A 19,422-nucleotide genomic window follows, 5' to 3' on the forward strand; every position below is an offset into this window, starting at 1 on the left:
AAGATACATATCGTGAAAGTGGTCTCCTGTTGGACCTCATTTTGGGCAGGAATCGAAACCTTTAAAAAACAAACACCTGTTTCTGAATTTCATTAACAAACCAACCCATTCAGTCATTTCTAACTTTCTCCTTTTGGAACCATAAGAAAAGAAGCTTGAACAAAGTCAGAACTATCCGAGCCAATGCCCGACAGGTCAGACCTATTTTAGTCTCTCGAAACGTCTTTAGAGTTGGAACAAAATACTGCCTGGCGTGATGCGACCACTGAGCCGTTCTCTCGCCAGCCCCGCAAGCTTTGCCCGAATGGTCCACTGCAGGGCGGCCAACGGGATCGCGGTCCGCGCCCCCACCCCGGAATCCGGCAAGCAGAGGGCTTTTGGCGCTTCCAGTTTGAGAAGGAGGGGCTACGGCGATGGTGTCAGTTGGGAGGCAGTCGCACGGCCCCGCGCGTTTGCCCGGCAAACCCCAACCTCAACAGGTGGCGGCCAGCCCACGTCGCCCGCTCGCGGCTGCAGGCGCGCAGTGACACCTGCTCCGCGGCTCTCAGGCCAAAGCGGGACGTGCCCCCGGCTCCAGACCTTACCATGGTCTCGGCACGGCTCCCGGACGCGCGGTGCGGCTTCCACTCGGTCAGCTCGGACGCGGCTCCGACTCGGCCTCCAATGGGCTCGCGCACGCCACACCTGCTCCACCCCTCGAGCCGCCGCCACCACGATCGCAATACCAACAGAAACCCCGGCTGTTGCCGCCGCCGTCGCCGCCGCAGGCAGCACCAAACAATAACCCCAAACCTCCCTTAGGCCGCCCCAGCCAATGCCAGCTCGTTTTACTGGTTTGAAGCTTCGTGACTGCCCAATAGCGTGCTTCCTTCTAATATAACTCCGCCCCCTACACCGCCTCTGTAACGGCTGCTAAGGTTTGCACACGGCACGCAGAGGGGGTGGGCTCTGGGCGGGTTTGTGCACGACGTGCACGCGTCAGAGCCGGACGAACAGCAGAAAAGGCCAATGAAAACGGAGGCTCTGCGGAAGTGAGCCCATGAAAACATCGCTCTTGAGAAAAGTAGGCGGGCCACCGCTAACGACAACAAATTAGTGGGGGGCGGGGACAATATGAGGCGGCTGTTGCTTTCCCGCCGATTCGTAGCATCAGTTTTGTAGATTTGGGAGACTTGTTGGGAAGGACGTGGCGCCGGGCTCGATTCTTCTGGCGGTTTCTCATAAAGATTCAAGATTTCTTAGGCTTTGATTTTCCTGCATTTAAAGTTCGGGGAGATTCCCAAATGAAATGCTTTAGAGCTATGAAGTACAGTTGGCTTCGGACTAAAACTGTTGTGAAAATCATTTATGTAAATCCCCCTGGCGTTTAGCGGGCGCACTCCGGTGATAGCTTTTCTTCCTTTTATGGCTTGTTTCTGCATTTAAAAAAGGCCCTTTTGATTGGAGTGATGAAAACGTTTGAAAACAAGAGTGACGCTTGCAAGACATTACCAATACGATTAATGTTGTGTACCTAAAAGTGATTACAATGACAAAGTTTGTTGATTAAAGTTTTCCCACGATAACAAATTAACAGAGTTTAAGAATTAAAAAGGCCATCACACACACACACAAAAGTTCATCACTAGGAAAGGCGGTTCATTTTGATAGCTGAAGAAATAGGATTAGATCGTTTTAGTTGTGATGCTGTGGAGATGGTTCCAATTTGGTACGCTTCCAGGTCCTGTACCACCGGCAAAATGGTGTGTTTGAGCCAATCATTGCAGATAAAACCCACATCCTTAGATGTTTCATAACGGTTTAAAATTCTTTTGAAGTATTCTATGTTAACTACTTGCTAGGTCAAGGTTGTATCCTTTCACAGTAATTATTAAGTCGGTATGCTGAGCAAACAATCTGAAGAACTGGACTTTATGAAGAAAGAAGGAGATATCAGGATTGGAAGAAGGTTCAGTTGCAACTTTCAGTTAAGTATGGATTCCACTTCAAAGTAAAACAAAAATCCTCATTATTGGACCATTTAGGAACATTATGATGTAGTGTTGAAAAGCAAAGATGTCAATTTGAGGACTGTTCTGGAGGAAATAGATCTGCATTAGAGCTTAAATTTTTGAGCTCTGAGTTTGCAGAAGGCTTTGGGTTACAGTGGAAGCCAGGAATCCGTTAATGAATCGCCACATAAATTCAGCCTCCTTTGAATCCTGACCATCAGAGTGAGTCGCTTTGCCCTCAGGCAGATCAAATGATGGAGTGGGTTTCCTGCCACTCCAGGTAGAAAAGCATAGCCTTTAGAGCAGCAGTTCTCAACCTGTGGGTCGCGACCCCTTTGGGGGTTGACCGCCCCTTTCATAGGGATCGCCTAAGACCATCGGAAAACGCGTATTTACGATGGTCTTAAGAACCGAGACACCGCTCCTCTATGGTCTCCAGGCGGGTCCACCCAGATGCAGATACGCCCACATGTGAGATTTCATTAATTTGTAATTAGAAATAAATATTTCACAATATATAATTACATATTGTTTTTGTGATTAATCACTATACTTTAATTATGTTCAATTTGTAACAATGAAAATACATCGTGCATAGCGTCTGGGGTCTTAAAGGCTTGAAGGTGAACAAGCGGCCATATAGCGCAGAAGCAACAAAGCCCACATGGAAGAAACACACTAGCCTGTGTGATCACAAGATGTCGAAGGGATCAGGGATCAGGCATCGAAGAACAAAAAATCATATAATTGTGTGCTCACCTCCATGATATGATCCCTGAAGACAAATGGGTACATAAGCAAAGGTGGCGAAGAAAGTTGATGGTGCCCAACTATCAATAGATATAGCATCTGGGATCTTAAAGGCTTGAAGATAAACAAGCAGCCCTCTAGCTCAGAAGCAATAAAGCCCATATGGAAGAAGCACACCAGCCTGTGCGATCACAAGGTGTCAAAGGGATCAGGTATCAGGCATCGCCAGAACAAAAATCGTATCATATTGAATGAGAGGGAAAGTGCAGAGTGGAGACCCAAAGCCCATTTGTAGGCCACTGGACTGCCCCTTACAGAAGGGTCTCGGGGAGGAGACAAGCCAATCAGGGTGCAATGTAGCAACAATGAAAAATACAACTGCCCTCTAAAGTTCCTAAATGCTTCCTACGCCCCACCCCCACTATCATGATCCCAATTTACCTTATAAATCTGGCTAGACCAGAGGATGTACACTGGTACAGATAGGAACTGGAAACACAGGGAATCCAGGGCAGATGATCCCTTCAGGACTAGGGGTGTGAGTGAAGATCCTAGGAGGGTGGAGGGAGGGTGGGCTGGAAAGGGGGAACCAATTACAAAGGTCTACATGTGACCTCCTCTCTGGGGGATGGATAACAGAAAAGTGGGTGAAGTGAGATGTTGGACAGGGCAAGATGACAAAATAATAATTTATGAATTATCAATGGTTCATGAGGGAAGGGGGAGTGGGGAGGGAGGGGAAAAATGAGCTGATGCCAGGGGCTTAGGTGGAGAGCAAATGTTTTGAGAATGATGAGGGCAATGAATGTACAAATGTACTTTACACAATTGATGTTTGTATGGGTTGTGATAAGAGTTGTATGAGCCCCTAATAAAATGATTTAAAAATAAATTGTGCACATCAGATATTTACATTATAATTCATAACAGTAGCAAAATTACAGTGATGAAGTAGCAATGAAAATAATTTTATGGTTGGGGGTCGCCACAGCATGAGGAATTGTATTAAAGGGTCACGGCATTAGGAAGGTTGAGAACCACTGCTTTAGAGACTTGCCTGGGTGTGTCTTTAATGGAAATTAGGGTGCTAGAGCCTCTAATAAGGGTTGTTAGTCTAGAGCAGCAGAGCCAATTCAGTAAGGCCACGTTAAAAAAAAAAAAGAGTTTATTAGAAGGTAACACCAACAGGGAGACTGACAGCAACGCAGATTGTCCTGATGGAATCTCCCTCATGCTAGAATACATAAAGATTACATATATTTTACACTGGAGTGCACATTTTGGGGGAGCCACAGACGTTATCACAATCAGAAAAAAACAATAAAAATAACATTTATGTAAACAAGCAATTCCTACCATGTCTTAGTAACATTCCAGGCAGAGTTATCCAGACAACCCTCCAGGCCAAGTCATCCGGAGGGTTACACATCACATATCTGTCTTTGAGAAATACAGAAAGTTATGAAAACTACATACATGGACTATGTATGTAAAGCTCTAAACCAATTTTGTAAGGGCTTCTGTCTAGCATAACATGTGTTCCTGGTTCCATTCTTACTTCTGTAGTCCTACCTGTAGTTGTGATGTTTGATAGCTGTCAATCAGGCTTTTGGGACAGTTTCCTTTGCCCTCCCCTGTCTTATTAAAGTCTCTTGTTCTCTATCAACCCTAAGATACTATTTATAACCTCTTGCTAATAGTCTGTCTTATCCTGAGTATGTGACTTTGCTTTGTCTTTTCCTATTTGACTTAATAAATGTTCTCTTTAAATTACATTTGGGATTGGGGCAGGGAATATGCGGATGTGCTTTATACAATTGATGTATGTATATGTATGGATTGTGATAAGAGTTGTATGAGCCCCTAATAAAATGTTTAAAAAATTACATTTGGGATTTGGGGTTGTGTTTGTATCCCCCAAACAACCCCACATTCAAATATAATTTATAGAGACATTTATTGAGTCTTGGGCAAGATAAAGACAAATCATGTGGATAAGAGAGATCAGGAGCACAAGATGTTCGTGAATGGTGTTGAAGGATCCTAAAAACATGGCCACTTAAATAGGACATGGTGAACAAAGGAAACTGTCATATCGAAGTTGCAGGTGGGGCTCCTCATGGCCATCGAGTTGATTCCAACTCACAGCAACCTTAGAGGACAGGATTTAACTGCTCTGTGGGGTCCAAGACTGTGACTTTTTACTGGACTAGAAGGCCTCACCTTTCCCCTGTGGAGCGGCTGGTGTTTCCAACTGCTGACCTGTGGTTAGCAGTACAATGTGTCACCACGATGCCACCAAGGCTCCTCACGTGGGCCTACAGAAGCAGGGCAGGGGACCATGGTTATGTTATTTTAAATGTGAAATCCTTGGCCTGGAGCAATTGAGCCTGATCAATAATACTCTCCATAGGGAATATGGCAATATATAAAAATTACAGATGTATTTACCTTTTGGCTCCCAACACACCACTTCTAGGGAATTTATCCTATATCTATTAATATGAAACAATATATGAGTAAAACTATTTATTGGAGGTTTGTTTATAAAAATGAACCTGTAAACACCCGGGTGCCCATCAATGGTTCCAATAATCCAGTATATAAAAAGGGTCTTCAAAAAGTTTGTGGAAAATGGAATTGAAAGATAATGGAATTTTTTCAGGAACTTTTGAAGCCCCTTGTATACTCAGTGTCATATCATCCAGCTATAAAAAGGAATAAGAATGAAGAAAGCTGATGGTGTCTGGCTATCAAAAGACATAGCATCTGGGGTCTTAAAGGCTTGAAGATAAACAAGAAGTCATCTAGCTCAGAAGCAACAAAGCCCACATGGAAGAAGTACACCAGTCTGTGTGATCATGAGGTGTTAATGGGATCAGGTATCAGGCATCTAAAACCCAGAACAAAATCTTACCCAATGTGAATGGGGCAGGGCGGGCATGGAGTGGAGACCCAATGCCCATTTGTAGACAATTGAACATCCCCTCACAGAGGGGTCACAGGGAAGAGATGAGCTAGTCAGGGTGCAGTATAGCACCGATGAAACACAACTTTCCTCTAGTTCTTTGGTGCTTTCTTCACCCCACTATTATGACCTCAATTCTACCTTATAAATCAGATTAGACCAGAGCATGCACACTGCTACAGATAAGAGCCCGCAACAAAGGGAATCCAAGATAGACAACCCCCCAGGACCAACAATGAGAGTAGAGATACCAGGAGGATTAGGGGAGGGTGGGAGGAGAAAGCAGAATAAGTCACAAGGATCAACATATAACCCCATCCCAGTGGGACAAATAACGGAAAATCGGGTGAGGGGTGACAGAGGACGATGTAAGATATGAAAATAATAATCTATAACTTATCAGGGGATCGTGAGGGGGAAGGAATGAGGAGCTGATATCAGGGGAAGAGAATGCTTTGAAAGTGATGATGGCGGCATATGTGTAAATGTGCTCGACCCACTGGAGGAACGTATGGATTGTGATAAGAGATGTAAGAACCCCCAATGAAAGTATTTTTTTAAAGGAATAAGAAAATATGCTGGCATAAAATATGTCGAGGATATGCTGGCTTAAAATACTTCCAGGCATAGATGAGTTGAATGTTGTTAAGTTGGAAGGACAAGTACAAGAAACATTTAAATATATAGAGAAATCATCTGAAAATCATAAAGTAATTGATACTAGATTTAGGAATAAGCCAATAAACCAAGGACCACAAACATAAATAATTGGAACTTTAAAAGGAGAAACTGATGGGGGAAAGAATTTTGGAGTCTAGATTCCTTCATTTAGTAGGTAAGTATTTAAGATTCTTCTGGGTTTTTTGTATGAATTGATAGCTCATTTATTTAATTACTGAATAGTATTCTACCATATTTATGTACCACTGCTTATCTATACATCTATGGAATGACATCTTGATTCTTATGTTGAGTGATTATGAATAAAGATTACAAAAATATTAATGGAAAGGTTTCCACTAGCAGTAAGCGTTCATAGATTTCCCCCCCCAAAAAAAACCCTGCATTTGCATCTGCACTTATATCAGTGAAAAAATACAATTACATTATGATTAAAGGACCACTTCCCAAACACCAAATGTTTTTGCCCAAATGACAAAGCATTAGAACAATTTCAATGAATATCAGAAACTGGATTGGAATGTTCACTAACCCGTTGTGTAGTCAAAAAAACATTTATTATTGCTGATCAAATATCATTATTTAAAGCAATTTCCTTGACAATCCTTAAACTTCAAGGAGAGTAAACCTAACATTAGGAGAAATGGACATATTTGTTAAGTAATGATTTTGAGTTAGGTTTATCGTGCCAACCTGGCCAATAGGAACATGTGAGATTAATCAGGTCGCAGTTTGGACGGCCAAGAGATAAATGGTTCTGTGAGGCTCACCCCTTTATCTCTTGTTCTCTGGTGATTGGACCAGCGTGCTGCTGCTTTAGCTAATTCTCTGCCTCAACCTATGTGCTATCTGTGGCCAAGCCAACCCATGGATCATGTCGCTAGAGCTTGAGGCTGCTTTGACACTTGCTTTGCCACGCTGCTGGTGAGTACATTGTTTGAGCCTGAGGCTGGTGGATCCTGTTGCCTTGCATTGCTTGAATTCAATTTTCCATCTGGCCTGCATTAGCTAAGCTCCCAAGGTACTGACTGTTGCTGACCCGCCCTGTTGTTTGCTGCCTGTGGGCAGACTGCCTACTTTGCCCAAGGCCAAGGGAGGACTATACTGTCGGCTTTCTTGACCTTGGACCCAGCAGCCCATGTGAGTTGAAGGACTTCCAGTATGCTAACTGTTCCACCAAAGTGCGTTGACCTGAGTCCTCTGAACTGCTTTGTGATTAATTAGCTGTTATATTCCTCCTCACTGAATAAATCTATCCTCATAAATAAAAAAAATACTTCCAGGCTATATCATTAATTGCAAAAATGAAAAGAAGGTGCAGAACAGTATATATATATATATATATATATATATATATATATATATATATAATTTACATTTTTAATAAGAAATGGGGAAATATCCTATAAAGTCTTCTTAACACCCAAAATAGTTTCGCTTTACGAGTAAAAGGAATCTGCCTTGAGCATTATGCTCTTTTAGAATTAACTCCATGGACTCAAATTGACAAGACAACTGGAAAAGTAAGTAGGAACTTTGGAGGGCATTGAGTTTATGTTGATGATGGTGGACTAATATGCAGAAAAGAGGGTGAGGGTTGGAAGAATGGAATTGTCATGAAATTGTGCATGTAGAAACTGTTGAATTGATATATATTTTGTTTTTTATATTCTCAACAACAAAATAAAATTTAAAGATAAAAATAGGTAAAAAAGAGAAAGAAATATAGGACTACTCGATAGTCTATTTCCTTAAGGTTAAGCCTGCCCAGGTACTAGGCATCCTGCTAACTCAGAACTAGCACCTCAAGGTTCAGAACTCCAAGGCTATGAGCCTGGAAGTGGTCAATGAATCACCTCTGCCTCAGACATCCCAGAAACTGTGACCGTATAACTTATTATCTAAAATGGGATACTTTAGAAGTGAAAGTAGTTACTAAATACAAGTAAAATTACAATCGATGTATGGATAAGAAGGGTAAGAGCCCCCAATAAAGTGATCTTAAATATATATGTAATTAAAATGATATATAAATATTTTGAAATATTTATTGACTAAGAAGTTGGTGGATTCTAGTCTATGTACACTAAAACAAGATGTTAAAACCTTTATTTTAATTATTTGGATAATTATCCTTAATAATCAGCTACATACGGTATTTTGAATTGTTTTTTAGCTAATATTATCTAATATCATGAAACCAGTACTTTTTATGAAGAAATGTAGTGTTTCTGTGATCTTAGGGTTTCCTTTGTAAAATGTATTATACTTTTCTTCAAAGTTGCATTCTGTGATTAATACATTTGAAATTGTCGACACCTTTTGTAAATTCTATACTAGAGAATCAGCAAAAAAGAGGAGTACTGTCAATATGATAGATTGGCACACTAGTTGCAACAATGAGCTCAAACATAGCAACAATTGTGAGGATGGGGTAGGCCCAAGCATTGTTTGGGTCTGTTGTAGATAAGGTTGCTAAGAGTCAGGACTAACACAAAAACATACTTAAAAAAATCATTTTATTGGTGGCTCATACAATTCTTATCACAATCCATACATACATCAATTGTATAAAGCATATTTGTATATTTGTTACTCTCATCATTCTCAAAACATTTGCTCTCCATGTAAAAATCATACTATTTTGACTGAAAAACTATTCTCTATTTTTTTTGGTGAGGTATCTTATCTCCATGGAGAAAGTTCTGCTCAATGAAGAATATTCACCTTTCTAATTATTTTCATTTTGGAATATGTAAACCCAAATATTTTCAAGGCCCTTTTTTGTCTTCCATTCAGAGTCCTTTTCTTTAAAAATTAAACAAAAATTTTATTATGGATTAGATGGGGGGGGGTAGATTTCAGACTATCAACACTACATTCAACAGTTCAAGCCACCTAAACTCCCATTCTACTCCCCACCCCCTTGAGCATTCTCCTTTCCATCTTATGGACCTCTCTCTCCTTTACACCCAAGTCTGTACCTCAACCTTCTAGTTTATTGCTTCATCTTCTCATCCTTGCTCTCCCTCCTTTGGGAACATCCACGGTCTATTCCCTTTGTTACTGAAGTCTTTTTCTTGATACTCACCCTTACAATATTGGTCTTATACAATATTTGTCCTTTTGTGATGAACGAACTGTGCTCATCATAATGTTCTCCAGGCCCATCCATGTCATGAGGTGCTTCTTGGTTTCGTCATTGCTTTTTTGAGTGGTGCAGAGTATTATTTCATTGTGTGTAAGGTTTTTTATCCGTTCATCTACTGATGGGCATTTGAGCGGTTTCCAGCTTCTTGCTACTGTGAACAGTGCTATGACGAATGTGGGAGTGCATGTGTCTGTTCCTGTAATGTCTCTCAGTTCTTTAGGGTACATACCCCGCAGAGGGATTGCTGGGTCGCATGGGATTTCTATTACCACTTGTCTGAGGTAGTGTCATATCACTTTCCACAGTGGCTTTACATATTCACAGACCTACCAGCAGCATATGAGTTCCAAATTTCTCCACACCATTTGTTGTTGTTGTTGTCTTGTTCTTTGTAAACGGGCCTGTCACTATTGGTGTGAGGCGGAGTACATTATGAGCTTGATTTGAACCTCCCAGATGCAGCTCGCATTTTCCACGTGTTTGTTAATCATTGGAATGCCAGTTTCGGTGAACTGTCCAAGTCCTTCACCTACTTAAACCACACACGCACACACACACACGCACACACACACGCACAGTTTTATTGGCATAGACTTCACATACTATACAATTCAATGGTTTAAATGTACTAAAGAGTTGTGCGATAGTCAACACAATCAATTTTACAACATTTTCTTCAGTCTCATACTCATTATTGTAGCTCTCCAGTATCCTCCAATATTCCCTGACATAACCTTAAGGAACTATTAATTTAGTTACTGTCTCTATGGTTTACCTATCCTAGATTTCATATAAAGGAAATAATACTAAAAACCCCAACAATGACAATAAAACAAAGCACAGAAAGACTTCAAAACAAAAGAAAGCAATGAACCAGTCAGGGTGCAGTATAGCACCGATGAAACATACAACGTTTCTCTAGTTCTTTAATGCTTCCTCCCCCTGCCCCCCACTCGCCCATTATCATGACCGAAATTCTACCTTACAAATCTGGCTAGACCAGAGCAGGTTTACGGGTACAGATAAGAACTGGAAACACAGTGAATTCAGGACAGATAAATTCCTCAGGACCAATAATGAGAGTAGCGATACCAAGAGGGTAAGGGGAAGGTGTGGGGAGAAAGGGGGAAACAATCACAAGGATCTACATATAACCTCCTCCCTGGGGGACAGACAACTGAAAAGTGGGTTGAAGGGAGACAGTGGTCAGTGTAAGACATGAAAAAAAAATTACATTATCAAGGGTTCATGAGGGAGGGGAGGTTTGGGGGGAAATGAGCAGATACCAAGGGCTCAAGAAGAAAGAAAATGTTTCAAAAATGATGTCAAAATATGTACAAATGTGCTTGACACAATGGATGTATATATGGATTGTAATAAGAGCTATAAGAGCCCCCAATAAAATGATTTTTAAAAAGAGAGAGAAAGCAATAACATGTTAAATTTAAACTTAATTTTATCTGCAGTACTCCACTTTCCAATGCATGCTGGGTGCAAGATTATTCATAACCTTAGTCACTGGTCTGAGGGAGTCCAAAGGAGCCTTTGCCTACTTTATAATTGAATTTTTTTTCTTATTTTGGTATTGCAGTTTTCTATGCATTTTAGGAATTACGTCCCTGTTCATTTTGTTGTTACTAATAGAGTACCTTTTTTTGACAAATGTTTATAAGACACTTATTATATAAGTTGTCTTTTTTGTTCTTTTGGTCATTTGACCAAGTTTAGATACAGAAAAGTGGTAAGCACTCTCAATCTCAACTTTTTAAAGTAGAGAATATAAATGTATCCAATTAGAAACAGGAGTTCCATTAGAAGACTCTTTCCACATGTCAAGATAGAGTGATCATTCATTACTTGGTAAGTTTTCCTCTTCATTTTGTAGGGATAAATTTCAATGTCATCTTGCTTGCAAGTGTTGCTTTCAATATTTGAAATTTACCGAAAGTTTCAAAAGCTGAAATTTCTTACCATCTCTTTCTGGCTAAAAACATTTCACTATATGGATATATAACATTTTGTCTATCCATTCATCTGTTTATAAATAATGAGTTGTTTCCGTATGTTGGTTATTGTGCACAGTGCTGCAATGACATCGTTGTGTTCTTGCTTACGTTAGAAGCATATAATCTTGTAAAAAATAAAAATCTGATGTGGAAAAACTGGAACCTCCATGTATTGCTGGTGGGAATTTAAAGTTATGCAGCCACAATGGAAAACAGTTTGGCCATTTCTTAAAATGTGAAAACAGAATATATATATATATATTCGAATATAAGCCAACCCGAGTATAAGCCGAGGTACCTAATTATTATCCGGGAAACCAGAAAAACTGATTGACTCGAGGATAAGCCTAGGGTGGAAAATGCAGAAGCTATTGGTGAGTTTCAATAATCAAAACAAATGAAAATAAAATGACTAAAAATTAAGACATCAGTGGGGTAATATATTTAAATACTTATTTTAAAGAAAAAACATAAGTAAAAGGACAACAAGTCATTTAACATTAGTAAACCAGCACAGTAAGTGGAAAATAGGTTCAACATAAACAATAAGGTATCAACAATGATACCTTAAGAGTACTATTCCCTGAGCTCAATCAGCAACCAAGCTAAAATGGAAAGAGTTAAAATCCTTCAAAACTGGATTCGTCATCATCATCCGTATCCCAATGCAGAGCTTCAGCTGGTGTGAGGTCATCATAGACGCTGTCCTCACTGAGATCGCCGTCATCACCATCACCGCTGTCATTTTCGTATAAAGCGCAGTCTTCACTGCCATCCATAGCATTACTAATACTACGTTTCTGGAAGGCACGTCGCACCATGTCTTCTGGAATGTCTTCCCATGCATCTCTAACCCACTTTGCTATTAACTCTAAGTCAGGCTTCATGAGATTTTCTCCTTTTGTTAGTCGGGCTTGACCAGATGACATCCATTCATGCCCCATCCTTCGCACACGGTCTTTAAAAGGGTTATTCAAAGATACATGTCATAGGACGGCTCTGATTAGTTAGATGTGAGTAAACAAACATTCAAAGCCCTGCAGTGTCAGTGGGGCTTTGAATGAACAGCGGAGAAACGGCAATCACCCATGAGATAACGGGCGCTTGTCCTGTTACCTCAGGGGGCCCCAGCGAGATGTTACACCTCGCTGGGGGTACCACTGACCTGTGTATAAGCCGAACCCCAGTTTTTTAGCACATTTTTTGTGCTGAAAACTCGGTTTATACACGAGTATATATGGTATGCTCCAAACTTAAAAATATGAATGCAGAAATGTGTATCAATATATATTGTATCATTATTCAAAACATACATTGAACTAAGCCAGATTATTATTTATTTCAAAACCATTTTAGTGGTAGTTAATACAGATATATTTCATAGTTCAATCACATCAAGCAGTATTGTACAATTGCTACTACAATCAGTTACTTTCTTTCTTTTTACCACAATCAGTTTCAAAACATTATTTTCCTTCTTGAGCTCTTTGACATCAACTTCCTTTATATTTCACACTACTGTACCCCTAGAAATCCAAACCCCTATTCTATTTGCTTTCCCTATGGGTTCACCAATCCTGGGCTTCATACACTGAAAAACAAAACATATAACAAAAATTCAAGAGGGTGACCCCAATGGCATAACACTTCTGAGATAAACCCTAATATAAACGACAACAACAAAAAAATACAGAAAATGTTGAAAACAAGATCAGGCCTAACGTTCTTCAGAGTAGGGGGGTGGGGGAGAAATCACCTGACAAGATTTTACCTGTTCAAGTCAGCTTTATCATTTTGATCTTCATCTCTCCAGTGCACTGTTTGATAACCACTTTCCTATCACCCCTCTATTATGCACAGAGGGAAATGTCTTGAGGCTTATTTCCTTTGTAGTTCTCACAAATGCATCTTGGGCTCCCACTGTCACTCATTGCCTTCTGCAAAACAGATTCTCACAATTTAGGCTCAGATACTATTCCCTCCTTAGACTTCGCATTATATGATTTACAATCCTTTGGTCACTGATGTTCATGTGCTTCTTCCATGTGGATTTAGTTGACATCTCACTTAGATAGTTACTTGTTTGGAAACAAGCCTTTAAGACCCCTGATGCGATTTTATCTGATAGCTGGGCACCATCTAATTTCTTCACCACACTTTGCTATGGCACCCACATCTTCTATGTTCCCTTCAAACCAGGGTTATTATTATTATTTTTTTACCATGGGGATCTATTTTGATTTTGTACCATGTATTGAAAGTGTTGGTGGGCATGACTCATAATTTCTACATCTGCCTGCCTTTCTGCAGGACTTTATGGAACACCTATGTATTTGTTGTGTGCTTTTTAAGGCTTATAGCATGGAAATGGAGGAGAAGTTTGTCCTTTCTGGGGCAGCATGGTGTACCAGATAAGGAAACTGTTTATGCTTACTATGATTTAGTCTAGAACTTTCATTGGGTCCACAGAGAAGTATACATAAAGCACCATGTGAATCACAGAGAAGCTGCATCTTGCATAGAGCATATCATCTTAGTCTTTTATAGTTTCAATGGTGTTGTCTCTTTTAAGAAGTAAAGGTCTAGGTCAGGAGTGGTGCTGCAGATCAAACTACCTGTTAGTTGGATGGAGGCCTGACCATTAACTATGGAGAGTGGTTTGCTTAGCTACCATTAGAAACCTCTTCGTCACCTCTCTTTAGGGAGTATGGACAAAGAGAGGGTGTAGCCTTTGGACCTGATCAAATCCCAGCAATAGTAACCAGCTGCATGAACCTGGGTCAGTGCTTCAGAGGATAGTTCTGCCTCTCTTCCAGATCTCTAACTGTATGACTGATAAAGAAGGGAAAATGGAAGCAGCATAAAAAGGGCTTTGAGCTCATTTTCCAACTCTTTCTTCCTCGGTGTCTAGATAGCCATTCTGGTGCCCAATTCCTCCCCGTGGCCTGGTTAAGTAGCTTTGCAGGGTTTGAGGCCCTGGAGAAAGACATCGAGGTTGGTAAAGTAGAGCAACAGCAAAAAAGAGGAGGGCCCTCAAGGAGATGGAATGAATGACCCTGTGGCTGTAACAATGGGATCAAGTATAGGAACGATTGTGAGGCTGGCGCGAGACTGAGCACTGTTCTGTTCTGTTGTGCATAAGGTCGCTATGTGTCAGAACCCACTCAATAACACCTAGCAACAAGAAGGAGGGAATTATACCCAGCAACTTTGAACTGGAATTTTTTCTAGCCTTCAAGGATCTGGGGTCACATAAATCAGAATATCTAGTTTCTAAATATACCTCAGTTCTTCCTAAAAATCTTTCTACTATAGGTATACCTCTTGTTGTTTTAAAAAGTTATTTAATTAGTGAGGGTCTATATTTCAGATTATTAATTTGAATTCAACAATTTAAACTGATTATCAAACTCCCCAATTGCTTACCCTTGCCCCACTTCATTTCTCTTTTCTCTCTTGTGGATTACTATCTTTTCCTTCACCCCTATCTGTCACCCCTGTTAACTCTATCGCACCATCTGCCCTTCCTGGCCCTCCTCGCCTTGGTAACCTCCTGGGATAGTTTATTGTGCCAGTCTGGCCGATAAACACAAGTAGGATTAACTGAAGGGCAGAGGGATAAATGGCTCGGTGAGCCTCGCCTTACTTGTTCTGTGCCTCAGTTTAAAGGGGTACACTACCTGTGGGATGCCTAGCCTGTGGACTGTGTCGCTGTAAGTTGAGGTCCCTTTAAGCCCACACGATTGGAATGTTCATCTCTGGAGCTGGGGACTGACAGTTGATGACAGTTGGGGACCTGCCTTGCTGTTTGCTGCCTGGATATATATAGCCCAGCTCTCTCTACAGAAGGGGACTGGCACCTGGCGGCTCTCAAACCTTAAAGGACTGCTAGTGTCTCACTGCTTTATAATTTAACTGTTAATTTCTTGTATTATCTACCTGTATATAATTTAATGGTTCATTTCTTGTATTATATATCTATCTTTATAAATATATTTATATATAATTACTAGCAATCTGATTTGTCTCTCTAGAGAACCCTGTCCAACACACCTCCCAAGTCTATTCCCTTTGATATGAAAGTCTTTGTCGTGTTTTCTTCTTCTTTTTAACAGTGGTCTTCACACACTTTGTCCTTTTGTGCTTGACTAATTATTTCAGCATGATGTTCTCTAGGTCAATTCATGTTCCGAGGGGCTTCATAGTTCCATCATTATTTTTTCAGTGATGCATAGGATTCCTTGGGTTTATGTACCAACGTTTCTTTCTACATTTTGCTACTGATGGGCATTTAGGTTATTTCCTTCTTCTTGCTATTCTGAATAGTGCTGGAATAAATATGAATATGTATATGTCTGTTCATGCTGGTAGACCTTGTTTTATTGCATTTCATTTTATTGCCCTTTGCAGATATTATGTTTGTGGCAACCTTCCATGATGCAAGTCTATCGGTATTGTTTTTCCAACAGAAAGTTTTATGCTTCTGGGTCACTTTTTGGGATTTCTTATATTTCAAAAATTTAATGCTGCTATTACACATGTAGACTACAGTATAGTATAAACATAACTTTTATATGCACCATGGAATAATTGATATGGCTTGTTTTCACTTTATGGCAGTGTTCTGGTCTTGAACTCACATCTCTGAGGTAAGCCTTTGTTCTCACAACCAACTATAACGCCATTTGGGCCATATCCATATCCTTAGCACATAGCACAATGCCTGGCATACAGCTGTCAGTAGTGGTTGCTATCCAGCTGATTGTGATTCATAGCGACTTCATGTGCGCAAAGTAGAACTGCTCTGTATGGTGCTCAGGGCTGTGACTTTTCATAAGAAGCCCAGCAGTTCAGCCTTCCAAGGTGTTCTTGGGTGAATTTGACTTGCTGACCTTCCAGTTAGTAGTGGGGCACTTATCCAGCTGAGCTGCCCAGGAACTCCCTGGAATGAAGTAGAGGCCCAATAGTTAAATGATTTCATGAATGTACAAATGTGAAGGAGTATATACAAGACCTATGAATTTGAAGCTCTGGTGGAGTAGTGGGTTATCTGCTGGTCTCGCTAGCTGTTGGACAGTAGTTTGAAACCTCCAGCTGCTCTGCAGGAAAAGGATGAGGCTTTCTACTCTCAGAAAGAGTTACAGTCTCCAAAGCCCCCAGGGGCAGGGTTACGATAGTGTAGTGGGGATGAGTTGGGCTGTAGGATCTGCAGCTGGAAAAGACCAGGTGCTCCTGAGAAAGACTGGGCTTTTTACTTCTGTAAAAAGGTAGTCTCAGAAACCCACAGGGTCAGTTCTACCCTTCCCTATAGGGTCACCATGAACCACAACTGACTTGATGGCAGAGAGTTCATCGGGTCTCTGTAAATCTGAATTGACTCCACAGTAGTGAGAGTTTGATAAATTAGTTAAAGTCTTTTGGCAATGGCCACTAGGTGGCTCTTATTTCCCTAAGTTTCAACGGCTGCTCTGGAGAAAGTAGACACACTCTTTGAACCTTAAGACTTTTCATGTGTTAAAGATGATCTTTTATTACACTATTATGAGTATTAGTTTATTGCAACCAGTGATAGAACTTCACGGACATTTAAAATTCCAACACTATTAGATATAATCTTTGAGTTCATGAGGCCCCAGCTCTAAGCAAGGCTCTTAAGGCATACCTGGCTGTGTCTATTCATTAAACTCAGCACCAGCTTCCTATCAGGCTAAACAATTCAAACTACTTAGAGTTTCTGGCAAATAAATCTGAACCTCAGCAGGGATTTTCTCCTGAGACTTTTGGTCATTTGGCAACAACTGAGCTAATTTCCTCCCAGAAGTTTAGTGTCCTTGCATTATCAGCATCAGCTGGGAACTTAGAAATGCAACTTCTCAACCGCCTGCACAGCCTTGTTCAATCAGAAACTCAGCAATTGGTTATGTTAACAAGGCCGCTAAATGATTATGCATGTTACTGGTCTGTGCCAGGAAAAAACCTAGATTTTCTAAATTCCAGCCATGAGGCAAGTACTAGCACAATGCTCAATGATTCCATTTATAACCTTTTCTCAATTTGTTACCTTAGGTTAGGCTAAATAATGGGCATTAGAAGGTCTTGGATACACTGGTGGGAAATGTGGAACAGAACTAAAAACCATGAGAGATCAAGCTTACAGTTCACATGATGGGTGGGTGGCATCCCTCAGTGGGGGCCCTTAAGGTCAGGAACTGATCTCACCCTCATGTTAGAATAATAAATCATTTAAGATCAAAAGGGCAGCATTTATCCAAGGACAAAATTCAGAGGGTTAGGAAAGATCATGGGAACAGTAGATAGTGGGATTGGTGATAGATAGTACATTGAGGGGATTGCAGAGGATGAGTTGAAATGTGTATACGAATTATACATAAAACTAATGATGTGTTCTATAAAACTTAATTTACAAAGAGTGCACCCATAGCCCTACAGGGGACAACACTGGAGACACAGTGTGGGAATTAATTCTGCCTGATCTGATCTCACCACACCAAGGCAAAACACTAAGGATATGGAACAGAACAGCAAGGGGAACAGAGCAACGAAGTCCCCAGGGAATACTGAAAATAGACTTTGGGGCCAGGGTTTGGCATCCCAACAGACTCAACTGGAAAACACTCCTAACAAACTGTCCCTGAACTAACTACAAGCTCTTCTTTCTTGGTATTATTTTTTGTCATTGGCTTGTTTTCTTTTATTTTGTTGCTTGGTTTTGCTCTGTCTTGTTTTTGTGCATGTTATTATCTCCGTAGATCTGTTTAAATAAGATAGGCTGGATGAACAATCTGGAGGAGAAAACAATGGGACCAACAGTTCTGGGGGCACATGGGAGAGGGGTTAGGTGTGGGGGTTAACAAACCCAGGGACCAGGGAACAACGTGATCCAAATTGGCAGCGAGGAAGGTATAGGAGGCCTGGTAGGGTGTGATCAAGGGTAATGTAACCAAGAGGAATCAATGAAACCCAAATGAAGACCGAGCATGAAAGTGGGACAAGAGGAAAGAAAGTCAAAGGAAATAGAGGAAAGAGGTAGGAGGCAAAGGGAATTTATAGAGGTCTAAATAAAGGCATGTACATATGTAAATATATTTTTATATGATGGGAAATAGACCAATTGCATATATTTAAAGGTTTAGTATTAAGGTAGCAGGTGGACATTGGGCCTCCACTCAAGTACTCCCTCAATACAAGAATACTTTGTTCTATTAAACTGGCATTCTATGATGCTCACCTCCCTGATATGATCACTGAAGACAAAATGGGTGCAAAGCAAATGTGGAGAAGAAAGCTGATGGTGCCTGGCTATCAAAAGATATAGCGTCTGGGTCTTAAAGGCTTGAAGGTAAACAAGTGGCCATCTAGCTCATAAGCAACAAAACCCACATGGAATAAGCACACCAGCCTGTGAGATCACGAGGTGTTGAAGGGATAAAGTATCAGGCATCAAAGAACAACAACAAAAAAATCATATCATTGTGAATGAGGGGGTGTGTGCAGAGTGGAGACCCAAAGTCCATTTGTAGGCCATTGGACATCCCCTTACAGAAGGGTCTTGGGGAGGAGACGAGACAGCCAGGATGGGAAGTAGCAATGATGAAACATACAACTTTCCTCTAGTTCCTAAATGCTTCCTCCCTGCCCACCCACCATCATGATCCCAATTCTACCTTGCAAGTGTGGCTAGACCAGAGGATGTACACTGGTACAGATAGGAACTAGAAACACAGGGAATCCAGGGCGGACGATCCCTTTAGGACCAGGGGTGTGAGTGGTGATACTGGGAGGGTAGAGGGTGGGTGGGTTGAAAAGGGGGAACCGATTACAGGGATCTGCATGTGACCTCCTCCCTGGGGATGG

General features: G+C 40.9%; 1 protein-coding gene across 1 annotated transcript in view; it reads right to left on the bottom strand.

Moving 5' to 3' along the window:
- The window catches only part of H2AZ2 (H2A.Z variant histone 2), a 36,671-nt gene extending 35,874 nt beyond the window's left edge, over nucleotides 1-797 (bottom strand). Inside the window, exon 1 of the mRNA XM_075558116.1 lies at nucleotides 585-797. Coding sequence (XP_075414231.1) covers nucleotides 585-587 — 3 coding nt within the window. The 5' untranslated portion in view covers nucleotides 588-797. The remainder of the gene's footprint in view (nucleotides 1-584) is intronic.
- Nucleotides 798-19,422: the final 18,625 nt, after the last annotated feature.

The sequence above is a fragment of the Tenrec ecaudatus genome, chromosome 9 (assembly GCF_050624435.1).
Source record: "Tenrec ecaudatus isolate mTenEca1 chromosome 9, mTenEca1.hap1, whole genome shotgun sequence".
NCBI classification, from domain to species: Eukaryota; Metazoa; Chordata; class Mammalia; order Afrosoricida; family Tenrecidae; genus Tenrec; species Tenrec ecaudatus.